Source organism: Mytilus trossulus, chromosome 5 (assembly GCF_036588685.1).
Source record: "Mytilus trossulus isolate FHL-02 chromosome 5, PNRI_Mtr1.1.1.hap1, whole genome shotgun sequence".
Taxonomy (NCBI): domain Eukaryota; kingdom Metazoa; phylum Mollusca; class Bivalvia; order Mytilida; family Mytilidae; genus Mytilus; species Mytilus trossulus.
Genome location: NC_086377.1, coordinates 4,790,481 through 4,809,100, shown reverse-complemented (window position 1 = coordinate 4,809,100; position 18,620 = coordinate 4,790,481). Strand labels below are relative to the sequence as shown.

Sequence of the window (18,620 nt, the reverse complement as noted above, 5' to 3'; positions counted from 1 at the left end):
AGAATTTAAAATATTAAAACAATTCTCATAACTGCACAAACCTAAATAAAACGACATTTTAAATGCTGGACAAAATGCATAATGAATTACGGAGAGGTTATAGGGCAAAATCTTGTTTCGTTTATGACATCGCGTGTTTCCAATGTACACAAACAGAAAAAAAACACAAATCCAGGCAATCACTTATAATTATTATAAAAAGATAAAATTTATGTTCTCGTCTGTTATCTTAAATACTCATCCGTGTCAGACATCATTGATTCAGACATAAAAGAAGAGGGGTTAAATTCAGATTTATAGTATTTACATGCGTTAAAATAACTAAATGTGAAGATAAATAAACTAGTCATTAAAAAGGCGGATAATATTTGTTTAAGAAATATATTCCCCCCTTCAAAATTATAATTCAAAATTGTATTTGATTTATTCTGATCGAATAATTTCGTTACGTATCATTTTGTCCCCATAATGATATCTTCAGTCTAGAGTTAGATGTTACATCATGTTCGTATTAAATTCATATTGCCATGCAATCCTGGTGAGGGAGTTTCCCTTTGTTTGGATAGCTTATTTTCTAACAGAACATCAATAAATTCTTGCCGTTGATTTTCTGTCCTCGTCACCTTCTTTACAGTTGAATTGTATGAATATCTTATTTTTTTGTCTTTTGATTTGCAACACAATTTTTATGTGTTTAGATAATACTTTTTTTTTTATCTCAAGAAGATGTTTTAAATCGAAGTGCAATATCATGTTATATTAGAGAAGGGGCGTGGCTTAAATTTGTAAACTTCAAATTATTTTTTTTAAATTTTGTAATCAGAACATGCAGAACATTCGATTTCCCTTCATTTGTTTTGATCTCATGAAAACAGTTATTTTGGGATTGTTCCCTTCCATTGAAGCAAACTTTTAAATAAAAAAAAATACAAAACCACATGTATATTGATCGATTGCATTATTCTCCCACTCTTATATTCGAATTTTTACCCATAATTTTGATAATGTTATCAACCCTAAAGTGTACATGTCTAATCTTAAGTCAACATACTAAAAGGTTTTAAATTTCCGTTGAATAGCAATGTTTATACATTAACTCAAATTTTAAATACGACCTTATTCATATTGTTAGGGGATTTATATGACCGTACTTATCTACAAAAAAAGTTAACTTTGAAACATGCACCAAATTAGGAGGAGGAGAACAGGGGGTACTCTTCTCCCTTCTCCCACCCTTCTTCTCCTTTCTCCTACCCCCGTTCTCCTTTCTCCCACCCCCTTTCTCCTTTCTCCTACCCCCTATCTACCTGTCTCCCTTACCCCTGTCCTCCCCCTCCGTACTTATCTACACAAAAAAAGTGAACTTTGAAACATGCACCAAATTAGGAGTTTCTTCACTAAAATGAACAAACTATCATGTAAGAAAGATCATCTCTGGAGGGTTTTCAATTGCTGTAGTATTTTTGTGTCGGGCATTAATAAATGATATACTTTTCTGAATATACTTTTCCAATTTTCCTCTGATTAAAATAAATTAAACGGATATTTAAAAGAAATATGCTTCTGATAAGACCTCGTTTCAGTAACATGCGAAGAGGTAACATTTTATAATGCTACCCTACTATTATTTCAATGTACGTAATATTATACGATGTAAGAGGTAACATTTTATAATGCTACTTTACTATTATTACAATATACGTAACATTACACGATACTTTAATCTCCGGTAGTGGTATCTAGACATATCATCACAATACAAATGGATGGATGTATTTACACCATTAGTAAAATACTGTGATTTAAATCATGACACGCGACCACTAACATGTCCAACCTCGTACAGGGTCATTTTTACCCTCAAACATTTAAAAGAAAATTATGAAACTGAATTCGAATAACCTCATCCAAATGTTATTTTTTTTAAACCGTGCCACTTTCCTTCTTAGAGGTTTATTTTATACTTTTTTGGCAACAAATTATTTTTAGGACAAAACGTCAAATGTATTATAATGTATATAAAATCGTCATAGAAGTCATAACCAAAACAAAAAAGACTCATCAGTTACGCTTGAATACAAAAAGTTATGAAAGATCTTTCTTACAGTTAGTTTAAAGACTTTTCTCATATTCTTTTTAAATTTGCTTTTCGTTTTGTAATCCGCTGTCACACAATAATCTTTTTTGATATTCTCATTCAATGAATCGAGGTAGCTTGAATAGGTTCACAAAGACATCACAATTAAACATCACTTTAAAAGAATGATACAATTTTTAATTCCATTTTTTTTTCCGGCATACATTATTTAGCTTACGAAATTCGAAATATCTATGAATCCCATCAACACTTATGCATGAATTGAGTTTTCTATTATCGCATATTTCCGTCTTATAATACAATCCAATTAATTATTAGATTACATGATTGTAGATAGATCCTACAATTTCATCGTGTACACATGTTTTTCACTATAGGAATATATATCCACAAATTAAATTAATCACTTGAATATTCTTAAACTTCGAAACTCAATCACGCTGTATACCATGCTGACTGCAGGTAAAAGAACACTTCCAATTTATACAACAGGAAATAATTCCTTGTGTAGGGTTTTTATATTCCAAATCAATCTTCCTGTGTCATTTTACAACTTTCTTCCCGTTTAGTAGTTTTTCCTTCTTTTTATTATAAACTGCCTTTGTTTTTAGAATAATATTTTTTTAACAAGAAGGAAAATGTGCTTTTTGATTTTAGCAAACCGAATTTACATCTTTAAATATATTTTTGAAAATAAAAAATCCAAATACTCAATATGTAACCTTATTTTTCTAGATTTATCCAAAAAACGTGTTTAAATTAATGGAAGGAAATAGACAAGATGCGTCCTATTTAACAAATCAAAACAGCACTGATCCAAAACAACAAACAGGTACCTGCTTTTTATATGAAGACACCCATGGCAGACGACATTTCCATGACAACTCGCACGCGACAGGTGCGACTGATATCGAGAATAATCAATATCAAGGACCGGAAGTACCTGGCAGGCTCATCTTACATCATTCAGTGAGTGGAGAAATTTATTGTGATATATCCGGTGTTTAATATCTCGGATAAAAGCTCTTTATTCTTATAATCAACAACTAATAGATAAAAGTCAGGTTTATGAATGATTTCCTCCAACCAAATATTCAGTTCAATTAATTTTACAAATATTTTCTTTTTTTCTTTATTTTTTTTCTTTCTATTTCTGACATAAAGGAAGCTACCAATTAGTATTTGTTTGTACGAAGAGCAAATATAAAAATATTGGAGCAGTGAGTTTAAGCGACAATGCATTATGTTATAAAATTTGTATTGTATGGTTAACACTGCTAGTACTTGCAAAATTATTGAACAATCCAAAAGAACTATCAAATAGCCTAAACCCCCCTTTTTATAAAAAAAAATGATCGATTATATAGGGAATTCACTGACAATTAGCCGAAGCAGTCACCCTCTTAGACAGTCAGTGTGTCCCTACTTATGAAAATTCTGAATCATCCACTGGTGCTAAAACTTCACCAAGGTAGCTACTTACAAAATTCTCTGATATAAAAATGCACAAAAAAATAGAATTATTGATATCAAAATGAAACTCGTTGTGTGATTGAGTTTAATCATAAAGTTTGTCTACCAAGTCAATATTATACTCATTGCATTATTTTTTTATTTAAAAATCGAAAGGACATAATTACTCCAAGGAATGAAAAATATAACTGGTAAATGGTGGAGGTAATGATTTTAAAATGTGATGCTTCAATAGTGAACCCCGTGTAAAAAAAAAAAAGAAAGAGCTTCAATCGCATGACATTTATAATATGTTGATTTCATATTTAGGATACGGGTTTCTTGGAAGCTCTTCACCACGTCTCTTAAAGCATACATAAGTAAGAATTACCAAATACATTTAAACATAAAAACAACTAAAAAATATATTTAATGAATAGATACTATACATAATAATAAAGTTTCACTGCGGAGAGATGAAGAGGTAAAATTGATCCATGTAAACCATGATTGGTACAGTATATAATATTTTTCACTTATAGATCAACCCATAATACTTTCTGACATAAATCTAACCATAAGACACCATCATAGAATTAGATGTTTATACGAGGTTTACTATTGACGCACCGAATTCATAAAGTGTTAGTTTGCATACTGAATCAACGTACGTAGAAAAATAAAAGACACTTTAAAAATTGCATGCGTTCGAATGTTTTTAGTAGATTTATTTCATAAGGAACGCTCACAGCCGAATATTTGAAACCCAAGGATGTATAAAAACCACAGTATTGAATGAAAGTATAGAAAAATGTACTTAGTTTGAACTGTAATCACGTGATTTCCTAATCAGACGCATTAACATGCATTACAGTGTTCTTTAGCAGCACCTGTATGCAAATAGCAGACAAAATGTCCCATTCCTCACTTTTATTAAAATCTTTTAAATATTACGTAATTATTAAAAAGCAAACATAAATTATTTGACGCGAAAGGTTTTTTCAGTTACACAGATATGTAATTTGGTAAAAAAAAATAATGATATGGTGTGATTGTCAATGAGACAACTATCCTTCAAACTTCAATTAAAGTGAGTTTAAAAAGTAAAATCACAAAAATACCGAACTTATAGTAGAATTTATAATGAAAAGTCCATAATCAAATGGCAAAATCAAAAGCTCAAACACACCAAACGAAAAGTTTACAATTGTCATATTCTTGACTTGGTACATTTTCTTTTGAACCGGGCTGTAAAGCTAGCTGGTAAGCCATTTAAGATCGTTAGAAACCTTATTATGGATTTAACAATGATAATATGATTAGAAGAAATAGTATAGTTTTCAGATTTTTCCAGCTCATAAAACTATTTAGAAGATACAAACAAGAAAAAGAAACTATAAGGATTCGTTTGAACTAGAGTAGGAGTAAAATGCATGGTTGTGGCACTATACTGTGATAAACGGATATTATACAGAATACGAAGCAAAATCCTTGATTTAAAAATCATACAGTAAATATCAAAATTCAACGGTAAAAAACAAATTTAAAAAAGCCATAAATTTCTTTTTTTCTTTACAATATGCTCTGAGTGAATTTAATTCAATACGAATAATTTATTGTTGAATGCACAATATCAAAGGTTCTCAGTTACCGTTTTCCCTTTAACTCTCGACATATGTACTTTCGAACGTTATATTTGTGATGTTATCGCATGTTATACCCGTATAAACTCTTTTCATTATGACAAATGTAATATTTTGCTTGATGAAATATTACAAAGATAGGAAGTAGTGGTGTGTTTAATATTGCAGTCACGTGATTTACACAAATTTAAATAAACAACGTGATGATTGTGCATTTTCAAACAACACATCATAATAAGCTAAGTACTGGAGATTACTTCCGGTTGTTGGGGGTTGTTTTTTTTTGGAGTTCGTGTTGATAAGTCTTCATTTGTTATCTGTTGTTTTTCTTTCGGTCGCGTTTCATTATTTTACTTTTTGACATAGCTTTGTCGGTATATTTTCGCTGTTTGTGTTTGTTTTCGACTTACTTTGAGTTTTGAATTACCTTATGGTATCTTTCGTCTCTTTTTTTTATGATCAATCAATACATAAGGGTTCCTTCCCTTTCGGTTTTTGCTTGCTAATGAATTGTAAGACATTAATATAATCACCACCATTATAGCATATTCAGAGGTAACTGACACTAAAAGATAAAAAGAAACATTCAATGAGGATTGTTATAATACCTGTTAATGTGTGCTTAACACCATTCATCACGTACACTAAAATACGAATCTTGAAGGAACAAAGTAAAAGAAGAAGCAAAAACGGACCCAACGTTCGAATAATCGTTTATTTCCTATTAGATTTTGTAGGGTTTTTTTTGTCATAAATCCCTCAACTGTTTTTTCTTTCTTATGCATTCTCACATTTCTAATTTCATCGAAACCTTTGAGCGAACTTGATGTTGGTGAATTCAAAAAAGCGTTTATTAAATGTTGTTGTAATAGTTGAGATGAAAGTAATATATTCAATGATAACTATATTGACTGCAAGGGAACCATCAGAATATCTAAAATTAAAAGGATCATGTTTGACATTTTTCTTCTGATATTTGAAGAGGGTTAGTATAAATATGCTTCATGAGTAAAATAAAACTAAATCGGTTGCCGTGTCAAATTTATTTGTTTGGGAATTTATTTCCTCCCAACATAACAAAATCTAAACTAAACTAAATTAGAATTAAATGTTCGAAACTAATATATATTTCACTGTAAAAGTTTTGATTAAAACACGAAATTATCTGCCGTACCACTAGTATACTAAAAACTGTTTAGTGATAAGTAATTTATAAAAAAACATCTTTGACAAATTTAAGAAAACACTAATACACGTCCGCATAACAAAAAATAAACCGTTCAATTATGTCCTTGTTTATGGAAGAGTTCACATTGGCAGCATGCGGTTATTTGGAGTCATTATTTATCATTTGTATGCTCATTTAGTTAATTTGTTTGGTTATACTTTTTAATATGGTTCTTTGTGTGGTAAAATGCAATTCGAATATATTTCCAATTTCGAAAGTGTTTTAAAAGAGGGACGAAAGATACCAAAGGGGCAGTCAAACTCATAAATCTAAAACAAACTGACAACTCCATGGCTAAAAATGAAACAGACAAACAATAGTACACATGACATAACATAGAAAACTAAAGAAAGAGATATATTATATTATTGATTATAGTTAATACATTTTTGTAGATGGATGATAGATCGCATGGTGAACACGATATGCCATCTAGACAATTTACAGGTAGAAGAAGATCACGTGATAGCGATACAATGTCAATGTCATCGACAACTGACCAACAAACACCGACAGCGTTCATTTCTCGACCTATGTCACCATTAACAATCAACACTGACTTAGACAACTACCCGCCATCCCATTCCTTAAACGATGAGACTAAAGCATCCTCCCCATTTTATTATTCACATATACAAGGGCCGCTTAAGTCCCCTGGAATATTTGTACCTTATACAGATGAACGGAAGAGGGAAATAATAGAAAAGGCCATCAAGGAAGCATTGGCTAATGGTATGTTTATTTTGATCAATAATTTGATTGCTACTTTTTATAATTTGTAATATGCATGATTTTTATGTTTGAATATTAAGAATTAAAACAAACAGGATGTTTACCTATACAACGTTCTACAACTAGTTTGTAAAACATGTACATCCGCTTTCATCATTGCTTTTCTACACGGAAAAACGTAAAAGCGGAAATTTGGCTAACCAAAAAAAAAAACATGTTTATCCCACCAGTTTGCCTTCAAATGTCCTGTACCAAGTCAAAAATCTAATAGTTCATCTTCTAGTTGGTGTGTTCCCTCGCTTTTAGTTTGTAGCCCGGATGTGTTTTCTTTCAACATATTTAAGACTTTTGAACAACGGCATACTGTTGTTGCCTTTATTCAATCATGATATTGTTATTTCCTTAGCTTTTTGTAAATTACTAGAACAGAAATTTTTCAAAAATCATTATTTACTTAGCGTTTAATTCCAAGTTAAATAAAACCACAAACATCGTTTATTGCAGACGAACTTTCAAGACAAGCCGAAATTTCAAATACGTTCCCCTTACAGGATCCTCCAAAGTCAAAGTTCAAACGTCAAATGTCGGCTGATTCTAATGACTCAAATGATAACCGTTCACAACTGTATCCATCAAAGCGTCATCAGGACTCCTATTCTACCTCCGGTATTGACAGTACAGATCGTTACCATGGTATATATTCTACTCCAGTTCCAGAGTATTCAAATTTACATAAAACCAGCACGCCCTTATTGTCGATGGATATAGCTAATCGTGAGAGAAAAATAGTTCAACCTACAGTAAGAGAGAATTTGAAGCAATTTATTCATGAAGAATTAAATACATCAGACATACGTGCATCGCAACAATATACAAGAGATTGTCCTATTGACCATTTCAGGAATTCAACCGTTCAACGTAGTCAATCAATATCGGAAACTATTTACAATCCTCATAAAATAACGGAAAGCCCCAGAAAGGAAAAAGTTTTAGCAGCAGTACCTGAAAAACCATATACAAAAAATTTACAATGGGTGGTTTCAGATCCAAATCCGAATTCTGTGAATGATTTTGTACCAGCAACTCCTACCGCTTTATATTCCGAACATCCTACCACTTTATATTCCGAACATTCATCAAATCCCTATGTTAACACATTAAGATCATCTACTTCCGATTATAGTCCTGGCAAATCTTTAAGCAATTCAAGATGTGACGAGGTCGACCGAACACTTTGCGCAAATGATTTTTCAAAAGAATTCAACCATGACTCATTTCATCGGGACGCCTTACCTATGCGCACTTCGTCTACCATCGTTTCTGGTAGTACAGTTACAGAAAAGGGATTTGTTTTTCCTCCATCTCCGACAATCACGTGTCCATTACCTTTTAGTCCTAGAATAGTACATGAACAATTTACACCTAAATTTAAAAGTACTCCAAAAGAAACGTTTCCAAATCCTGTAATAAGACGAACAGTCGAGTCACAAGTACATGGCTCTCCGTCAAGAAGTTCAAGAAACAAGTTGCCTTTACATAGTCCTCTCAAAGAACCGTTGGACAAATTAAACATAAAAAGTCCAAGTAAACATATCGAACCATTGAACCAATTACTTAATCAAAGGAACAATCAGCAGAGCCAAAGATATTGTAACCAAAATCTGCATACTGAATATGATTCTGAAAGGATAACAAATTCATTTAATTCAACGCTTAGTAGGTCAACCTCACTCTCAAATCATACGGATTCCTTTGGAAGAGAAAAAGCAAATGAATATATACAAAATAATATTCAAAACAAAATTCAAATTCAAACTAAAAATGGAAATTATACAGACGGCCACATACTTAAAGTAGATGTTGAGAAAGAATTACTTTTAGATCAAGCCGTAAAACGCTTATTATTCAGATCATATAGCGCAATCGAGTTGTCTCCCTCGAAAGCTGATATAGAAAGAATGAGAAATAAAGTAAGAAATATGTACCGATCGATGTCAAGTCCTGCTGAAATGAAGGAAATGTTGAAAAATCTATTAGTGGAGGAGAGAATCAAAGAGGAATTCTACATGGACAATGATGTATTCGATACATCATCTTCACCATCAAAATTACAGCGACATCCGGGTCTTAGTCAATGTCAGCATGGTGATCGTAATTCGTATAGACAAGATGATTTAGCGGATGCTCGAAGAAGACTTTTTGTTGATGCACAACACCCAAAAGGTATGATGCTGCAAACATTTTTTCCCATTATTTAAGTCTTCCGGTACTACTTTTTCACTTCAGGTTTCATTACTGTTATATTGGTCAAACCTTTTCGTACTTAAATGATTTAAATATAAAATTGTGTTTGTTTGTTTTGTTCAGTTTATTACTTTTGTATATGAAGTTACAATCCTTGTATTGTTTCTGAAAAACAACACCTTTTGACTACTCTGAGTCGCAACTAACAAGTGTTTTGTTACGTTCAATAACACATAATTTGTTATGTGAATATATAGTAGATATCGCCATTATCTAATACTGAATTACGCAAAAGTTGCATCTACACCTAATTCGTTTAAAGCAATAAATTTTAATTACTTTTTAATATATTTAAAGGGTTGTTAGCAACAATTAAACTAATTGGATTTTTGCACATTTTAATACAACTGGCATATTTATGTCTTTCTGTAGATAACAGAGAACAACAATATGCCACCATAGCTAATGCTGACCTACCCCACCTTCTTGAAATGTTTCAACCTACTGTGGTCTCAGAAGATGATCACGAATCGGCAGAGTATGCTCAATATCTAAGAGGCAACTCAACACAACGTTCAACAAGATGTTACCAAAAAGATATACCTCAAACACCAAGATTTTCTAATCCTGATAAAGCGCATAGCTCCTTCCGGTTTCCAGCGCCATCATCCACAGTTGACAACAGGTTCAGTGAAAGAGATTATGATCGTGAATGTAATATGCCAGGATGTTCACACTCACAACCTCGATATGAAAGAGATGCAAACAGAAAGAGAAAGCATGGTATTTTATTTTAACGCTATAAAACGGAGCGACCATTTAACTTCCAGGGGGTATGATTATAGTTATCAAAGGTACCAGGATTATAATTTAGTACGCCAGACGCGCGTTTCGTCTACATAAGACTCCTCAGTGACGCTCATATCGAAATAGTTATAACCAAACAAATACAAAGATGAAGAGCATTGAGGATCAAAAATTCCAAAAAGTTGTGCCAAATACGGCTAAGGTAATCTATGCCTGGGATAAGAAAATCCTTAGGTTTTTTTTTCTGTCAACAGGAAATTTATAAAAATGACCACATAATTGATATTCATGTCAACACCGAATGGATTTATTCTAAAACAAAATATTCTTATCTCCAATTTGATGTTTTATTTTTGAGTCACTTTTGTAAACGTATATTTGAAAATCAAATATTTGTAAAACAAAACGGTCAAGAAATGATAAAACCAAAAAGAACCAAAGTGTATAGGTTTGATCGTGTTTGGTCAGATGTATAATAAAAAAAATGGATGCGAAAAATGATAAAGATTAATGTGTTTCACTGGCTATGAATTGGAAAATGGATTTTCTAGTGTTCAATTTCTGTCTACTTAGAATCATCACGGTGACCATGTTTTATGTATTTTTCAAATGCATTTATAAAGACGCTTTAAACTTAACAAACTTGATATCATGTGTATCATTTTAATTGGCTACCCATTTTACCTACATCCGATAGACCCTGAATTTTATTGCCCTATTCTGCATTTTGCATATAAGATAAACTTCCATAAAATGCAATGATTTATATCATATAACAAATTAAACTATTTTCATGTTTATATCACATATATAAATAATATCTTTTATTTTTTTGGAACACTGGAACAATTTTACGGTGATATGACAACTATGTCATGTATTTTACACTTCAAACTGGATATTAAGTGCCTTTAACTGTATAATACACGAATTCTTATTTATTATTTTAGTGTACAAGATCAACATTTCTTTTGAATTTCACTGCAACAGATGAACATTTCGATAACTAATGTAAAACAGAATCAAAAACTAATTCCAACGGTGAAGATATGATAGAACCGAAAAGAACCAAAGTTTATAGCTGCGATCGTGTTAAATCAGAATGAGATATATACTAAAGATGTGTTTTTGAAACAGAAATTATAAATAAGAAATGCTGGTGAAACATATGGTCTCAGACGTTTTATTGCTGATATTCCTCTAACTGTCTTTTTTCTATTCCCTATCACTTTTATACTTATGAACTAACTAAAAACTTTAATCAAATGATTACGTACTATGTAATAATTTGCATCAGGTCTCATTGCAAAGTAGAAAGATGTTAAGGAGGAAACTCATACATTGAATAGATATTGAGATAATTTATAGAGAGAGTGGAAATACCAAAAATATTTATACTCATAAACACACAATATTAAATTGGAGACTAGGCAATACGAAACCCACCAAAACAAACAGGGGATGGTCTAGGGTGAACCAAACGGTTACGCAGATCTGTCCCACATCTGACAATAAATTGGCACTTATAACGTTTCAGTATAAGAATCCACGCTCACCAAAAAGTTGTAAAACAAGAAGAATAGTGTTTTGTATCTTGTTATCTAAGCGTTCAATATCTCGTGAGATTGCCTCAATAATAGACATTCCAATATAAAGACATTTCAAATGTTCATATATTTTACTGTTTGCTGTTCTTATACCCTTAAGCATACAGTATTTTATTTGTTATAATACGGATACTTATAGCTTTGACAATCAAGAAAACAGTATTTGTATTTAGCTTTAACTCAGAAGAAGATACCGCTAATTTCAGATGACATTAATTGTGTGTATGTTGTATTTTTATAGTTTAAAGTAACTTTGAAGCATTGTTATTTTCAGGTGATGTTGAAGTGTGTGTGAAATGTGAAGAAGATGAAGATAAAGTTACGGATAAATCTCGTTGTCTCCAATCAGCTCTTCAAAAGGTTCAGCATCCGGAAGGGAAAACATGTCGTTGTGCAAACATTGAGAGCGCCATTTTGGAAATGGCACGTGATGCATATAAAAAGATAAGAAGGTGGGACTCTAGTGAATATTCGTTTGATAGATTTAACACTGAGGCATCAGAAACTAGAGAACAAATTTTCGATTCCGTTAAAGTTCTATGTGAGATCAAATCAATGTGTAAATATGGCCGTATCATCGAAGACATGTTTTCTGGAAGTATCATATTTTTGTTTAATTGTCCGACATTATTAGCACTAGATGACTTATGGGAAATATATTTATCTGGAAAATTAAAAGAAATGTTTAATTCGGCCTTTATCACGGATGAGTTAAAACATAAATATGGTGCTAGTACGGCTAGACTTGAAGTGGTTATATCACAAGAGGCATACCATCGAGCAAGATCGGAACTACTTATAAGTGAGTATATCATTGAGAAAGGTCGCATCTGTTGATAGGTATGCTTTCTAATCAATTATTTAGTAACTGAAGCATGCAAAACATGTGAAATAGAAATTTTAATTTTAAATTAGATTTAACTGCAATTTATGTCATCATTTACTAGAAAATAAATCTGAACCCTTGTTCAATACCACGGTATCATCAACAGTTAGCTATTTTTTATATTTCATAATAATTACGTCTGCTTAGTTAGTTTGTTCTTGACCAGTCTTTACAGATGATCATATGTCTCCTGCAATCAAACAGATAAACCTTGAAATTGATACATTACAGAATAAAAATATGGTGCGACACGATGCATCATCAGGGTTAGCATAGCCTGTATTCATGAATCTCCTATCAAAGAAATCTTTTGTGGATAGTTGTCTCATTGGCAATCATATCGCATCTTCTTTTTTTATAAATCTAAAATTAGAAATCAATAACTTTATTTCAGGAGAGATTAAATCACCAAAACTAAATACAACTCTTTCTAAAAGTGATACTGAGATAGCAAGCGTGTGCAGCTCTTCTAAAGAAAACTATATACGAGATACATCACCAAGGAAAAAGGTGAAACCTTCCGCACTGGCTATCATACACATGCGCAGTCAATCAGCTCCAAGTGTTAATCAGTCACCTTCTCCAAGTCCGTCCTGGATATCGCAGCTTTCTAATTCACCATTTTCAAAAGAAAGGAAGTTTTCTTTCTCCAATACCGGAGAACTGTCACCACGTAAAGTTTTCCAAGAAATGTAAGTATGAGTTAATTAAAATTTCAAATCATCTAACACTGTCATTCACTCATCGGCTTGTCAACTGGACACCGAGTATGCACTCGTACTTGCCAACTTGTTGTTGCATGTACTCATATGATAATAAGCATTCAAACCAAATCCTCTCAAAGAAAAACAAAAACCTCTTGACAAATTTCTTTATTTTCACTTTTAAACATTTTGATGAAGTCATGTCATTTTCTGATATTTCTGGTTTTAAGACCAGTAGCTGCATGTGTTCGCGGTCTTAGGTCATTCGAATCTTTCACGGCGGATAATGCATGAATATTTAGGGAAGGTTATCTATCGACGCATCCACTCGTTTTGTAGTGGATTACTTTTCCTTAGTTTTTTTTATTGATTTTTATTTTGATCGGTAAAATTCTGTTGTCATAATCTATAAATATCCTGATAATCGAGGTCCATTTAGTGTATTAACAACATAAAAAAATATTTACAAAAATCAGTTTACAAAACACAACATAGCAAACTTAATCTCTACAACATGAACCCCATCAAAAACTTGGGGTGATCTTGGTGCTCCAAAAGCCTAACCAAATCGTGTTCAACAACATCATCGTTACGGTGCTACGATACTTACAAAGTCGTTGAGAATTTTAATTCAATGGGTCATCTTCGAGTTTACGACAATCGAAACATATCCTTCGGCATCTGTAAGACAGATATTCTAAAACGGTCTACCAATGCGTGATGGCAACGACTGAAAATGTTCGAATGGATGTTTTCAAATTTACAAGTTGGGACTCTTAGTTTGAAAGCTTCCTAGTTAGCAGCCGTCCTCGGTCAACTTAAATGAGTCGTGATAGGAATGCACAGTCTAGATTATAGTGATGGGAGATAAACACCTCGATTAGAGGCTTCATCGAAATATTGCTGCACAAAAATGGAAAAGAACAATTTGGAAGCTGTGTCACCTCTCGTGTCTTAATGTTAGGTTCTCATTGTCAATTTTTAAATGTAAGTCAAGATATGAGGCAGCCTAACTATCTGTTGTTATATTTTTATTTCAAGCTCGATTTGCTTGGTGCATTCACATCAGATACCAACCTGAATTATTAAGTGCATGAATATCATGTACCTAGTTACACGTAACGTTTAAGTATATGCTAGCTTCTTTTCTTCTCCATTAGAAGCTCCTGTATAAAGTTCACATCCATTTCCGTTTAGTCTTTGGTTGATAGTTCCCTTGTACAATTGTAAGTCATATTGCATCATCAAATTTCATGAAGCTTATGTAGCACCTTTAATGTTAATCTGATTTCATACTTTTTCTATGTCCGCATTATACGCCGATATCAATACATGTCTGAATTTACTGAATATTTTTATTTATTTAAACTGTTCTATATTTTTAGAAATACAGGTTCACCAACGCTCAAGAAAGTATTTGATTTTGATGTGAACATTACTTCAAAATTGTCACCTAAAAGGAAGACATTTGGTGATCTGATGCCATGGGAAAACCAAAACGTTCAACAAGAGACATCTACATCCAAGCGTAAATCAATCCGCGACTGACGTCATCTACGGGCGTCATCAATTGATATAAAATTGAAGACTGATATGATGGCCTCAGGAGGAAAAAAACATACAAGAAGAAGCGGAAAACAATCCGCGACTGACGTCATCTACTGGTATCATCAATTGATATAAAACTGAAGATTGATACGATGTCCTCATGGGGGAGGGGGTACAACAAGAGACATCTACATTCAAGCGGAAATCAAGTGATTCCAAGTTGAAGAGTGATATGATGTCCTCAGAAAACCAGGACGTTCAACAATAGACATCTACTTTAAAAAGCGTAAATCAATCCGCGACTGACGTCATCAGTTCAAGGCATCAACAAATATCAAATTTAAGAATGATGTCCTTAAAAAACCAGGATGTACAACAAGGGACATCATCAAAGCGTAAATATATCCGCGACTAACGTCATTAACTGACGTCATTGATTAATGGTAAACTGTGTTAACAACCGAAAAGAAGTTACGCTTTTTTTGGCCAGACAATTTATCTATATATCCCTGAATGCAGAACAGAAGGCAAAGAAGTATGTATAAAAACATTTGAATCCGACCTGATATTCTAATAGTTATTATAGCTGATAAATCGTTTCCATAGTGTCTAATTTCTTTTTCTTAAGTATGTTTTCAATTTCTAAAATACAATTTCTATTCGAAATGCATATGGTTCATTGCAGATGTAATATAATCAGGTCATATCTTACAAAATTTTGTCAAAATACTTGTTTTAATGTAAAAGCGAACCGTCCTGACTCCGTCCGTTTCGTTTGTTTTGTCGTTTTGCTATGTTGTTTTTATGGTTTTTTTCTATAATTTTCATATAAAAAAAACTCTAAAAAGGAACATAACATTTATAAAGTATTTAATAAAAAAACAGCTACAGAAAAAAAGCAGTATACTAGTATGAAAACGGCCAGCATTATGTTTGAAAAAAATACAGTATTACGTTTCATGCATAAACTTTAGAATTGGTATTTAGTGTGGTTAAATGTTTTATAGTAAATCAAGTTTTTTTTTATATCTGTAGTATATATGAATGTGTTTATATTAAACAATTGATGATCGAGGAGAGGAGTATTCAATATTCTATAATTTCCTTGTGTGTTGTCTTTATTCATTTTGAGTTCTTTGAACCTTAATTTGCTCATTAATGTGTTCATTGAAACCGTGCGTTTTAATTGCGGTGTTAAGATGCACATTTCTTGAACCTATGTGTGTTCATAAGAACCTGTATGTGTTCATAAGAACCTGTATGTGTTCATAAGAACCTAAGTGTGTTCATAAGAACCTGTATGTGTTCATAAGAACCTAAGTGTGTTCATAAAAACTTTAGTGTGTTCATAAGAACCTGAATGTGTTCATTAGAACCTGTATGTGTTCATAAGAACCTAAGTGTGTTCATAAGAACCTGTATGTGTTCGTAGGAATCTAAGTGTGTTCATAAGAACCTGTATGAGTTCGTAAGAATCTAAGTGTGTTCGTTTCCTACCTGTATACGAGTTTACAAAGAGAGAGAGATATTTAATTTTTCCATAGAGTTTGCATAGTTATTTATTTATTAACTTAATTTTATTTTTATATAATTGTTATGTGTGAAATTAATTTAATGTTGTACATAATAACTAGTTTATTAGAGTCAATGTGCAACAATTTAATAATTTAATTACGATATAGATTGTTGTTTTAATGGAAATGTTGATTAAATGAAATAATTTTATGACAAGTTGATGTTATTAGTAAGCAGAAAAAACAAAAATTGTATATATTTAATAAAGATTTTTTTTATATGACTTTCTCTGTATATGCATTTTAGAAATTCAGCTAAAACCATTCAAAAGTTCACAAGGTGGGCGAAATATATCAGAAGGATATGCAAATCTTTAGGCCAGAAACAAACTGACATTTTTATAACAAAATACAAAAAAATCAAATGACGATAACATTACACCAAAGACGACATAGAAAACTAAAGACTGACCAACAAAAACCCATCCAACCAAAAAGACGGGCTTGATCTCTGGTTCTCGGAGATAACTGTCATGTACTTCTGCCCTTGCAAATTTGTACGTTCCATCTAGGGAACTTATGTGATAGCTGTTGATACATATAGTATTCAATATTTGATTGATGCCTTCTTGATCGACACTAATTTGTATACAGCCTAATTGTCATAATATTCTACAGTTTTGGCAGTGTCGTATAAGATCCCACCAGGTCTGCTTGAATCCTTTCTAGGGAAAAATATTTGTAAGAGTATACACGCACATCATCATCACTGTGCTTAAAAAGACGGAAGTGTAAATACTGAAAATATTTGTACCATTGGCTTGTCCATTTTATGGAAAAAAATGGTTTTATTCAATTTCTGCAAGTAAAATGACTATAAATAGCCAAAAGTAAAATCCCAATAATACTGAACTGTGACCTATAGTTGTTAATGTCTGTGTCATTTTGGTCTATTGTGGATAGTTGTCTCATTGGCAATCATACCACATCTTCTCTTTCATATTAATCTAAAAAAAAAAGTCCCCAATCAAATGGCAAAATCAAAACATCAAACACACCAAACGAATACTATTATTATTTGATAATTATCATATTCCTGACTTGGTAGAGGCATCTTTTTTATGTAGGAAAGAATGCATAATCAGTAAAATTGTCACATTTTCAAATATAAAAATCCAAATCATGATTCCCGATAATACCTTGTTATTATAACGTTTATCCTACTTGGCACACGAACTGTATCCCTAAAATCCTTTGTTGATAACATCGTGGCGACAAGTATAATCAACTTTACATTAACAGGGTAAACAGTTTGACTTGTGCATTACGTGTTTTATAAATATTTATAATGTCAGTGTTTTTGTTTTAAACAGTTACACTTACACGGGGATTATTTAAGTTAACAAACAGTAGATAATAATTTACCCATTAAACATGTATTACGTTGTGTACATAGAGACTTCAGTGACTTTCCGTGAGTTGTAAGATTTATCTCCCTTTTACACCTATATATATTTTATACCTGTACGATAGTTTCGCATTTCAAAAAATGTTAATGTTGATGTTTGATATTTAAACAAACAATGACATTAACAAAATACAAATTTAATCTATTTAAAAATTGAATATTTCAAACTATTTTGCCCTAAAATTTCAATGGTTCTACATTTTTTTTCTTTTCACTTCACTAAAACAAAATCGAGAAAAAAATGAACACTTACTCCCCCCATCCCTTTCCATAATAGGTGAATTGTTTGTGACTTGCATTTTATTGTTCAGATTATACGACTAACTCATCACAGGACACAATAATTTGTAGTTATGTTCTTTCTATACGTCAAATAAATACGTTTTCATTAAAGTTAATTACTCCATTTCTCATAGAAATAAGAATAATTCAGCAGCATGAAGTTTTTGTAGGTACAACAAACTATGACATACTCTTTCTGTATTTTGCAATAAGGGCGACAACTGATATCTGCAAATTCAGAAAATATTGCGAGGTTTGTATTAATGCTAATAATGAGACTGGGTGTGATTTCTCATATCTAATACATATGTTTATAGATTCATTTACACATATTTCTCCGAAATCGCAATGATGAATTTCGCATTTTTGTCCATTCTTCAAAAATCGCAACTCAATGTATGCAAATA

General features: G+C 31.9%; 1 protein-coding gene across 1 annotated transcript; it reads left to right on the top strand.

The window, feature by feature from the left end:
• Positions 1 to 6,816: 6,816 nt before the first annotated feature.
• Positions 6,817 to 16,231, top strand: LOC134719320 (uncharacterized). Its single transcript, XM_063582329.1, has 6 exons — positions 6,817 to 7,153; positions 7,658 to 9,376; positions 9,830 to 10,180; positions 12,086 to 12,613; positions 13,092 to 13,389; positions 14,787 to 16,231. The coding sequence occupies exons 1-6, from the start codon at positions 6,817 to 6,819 to the stop codon at positions 14,947 to 14,949; spliced, it is 3,396 nt and encodes a 1,131-aa protein (XP_063438399.1). The 3' UTR covers positions 14,950 to 16,231.
• Positions 16,232 to 18,620: the final 2,389 nt, after the last annotated feature.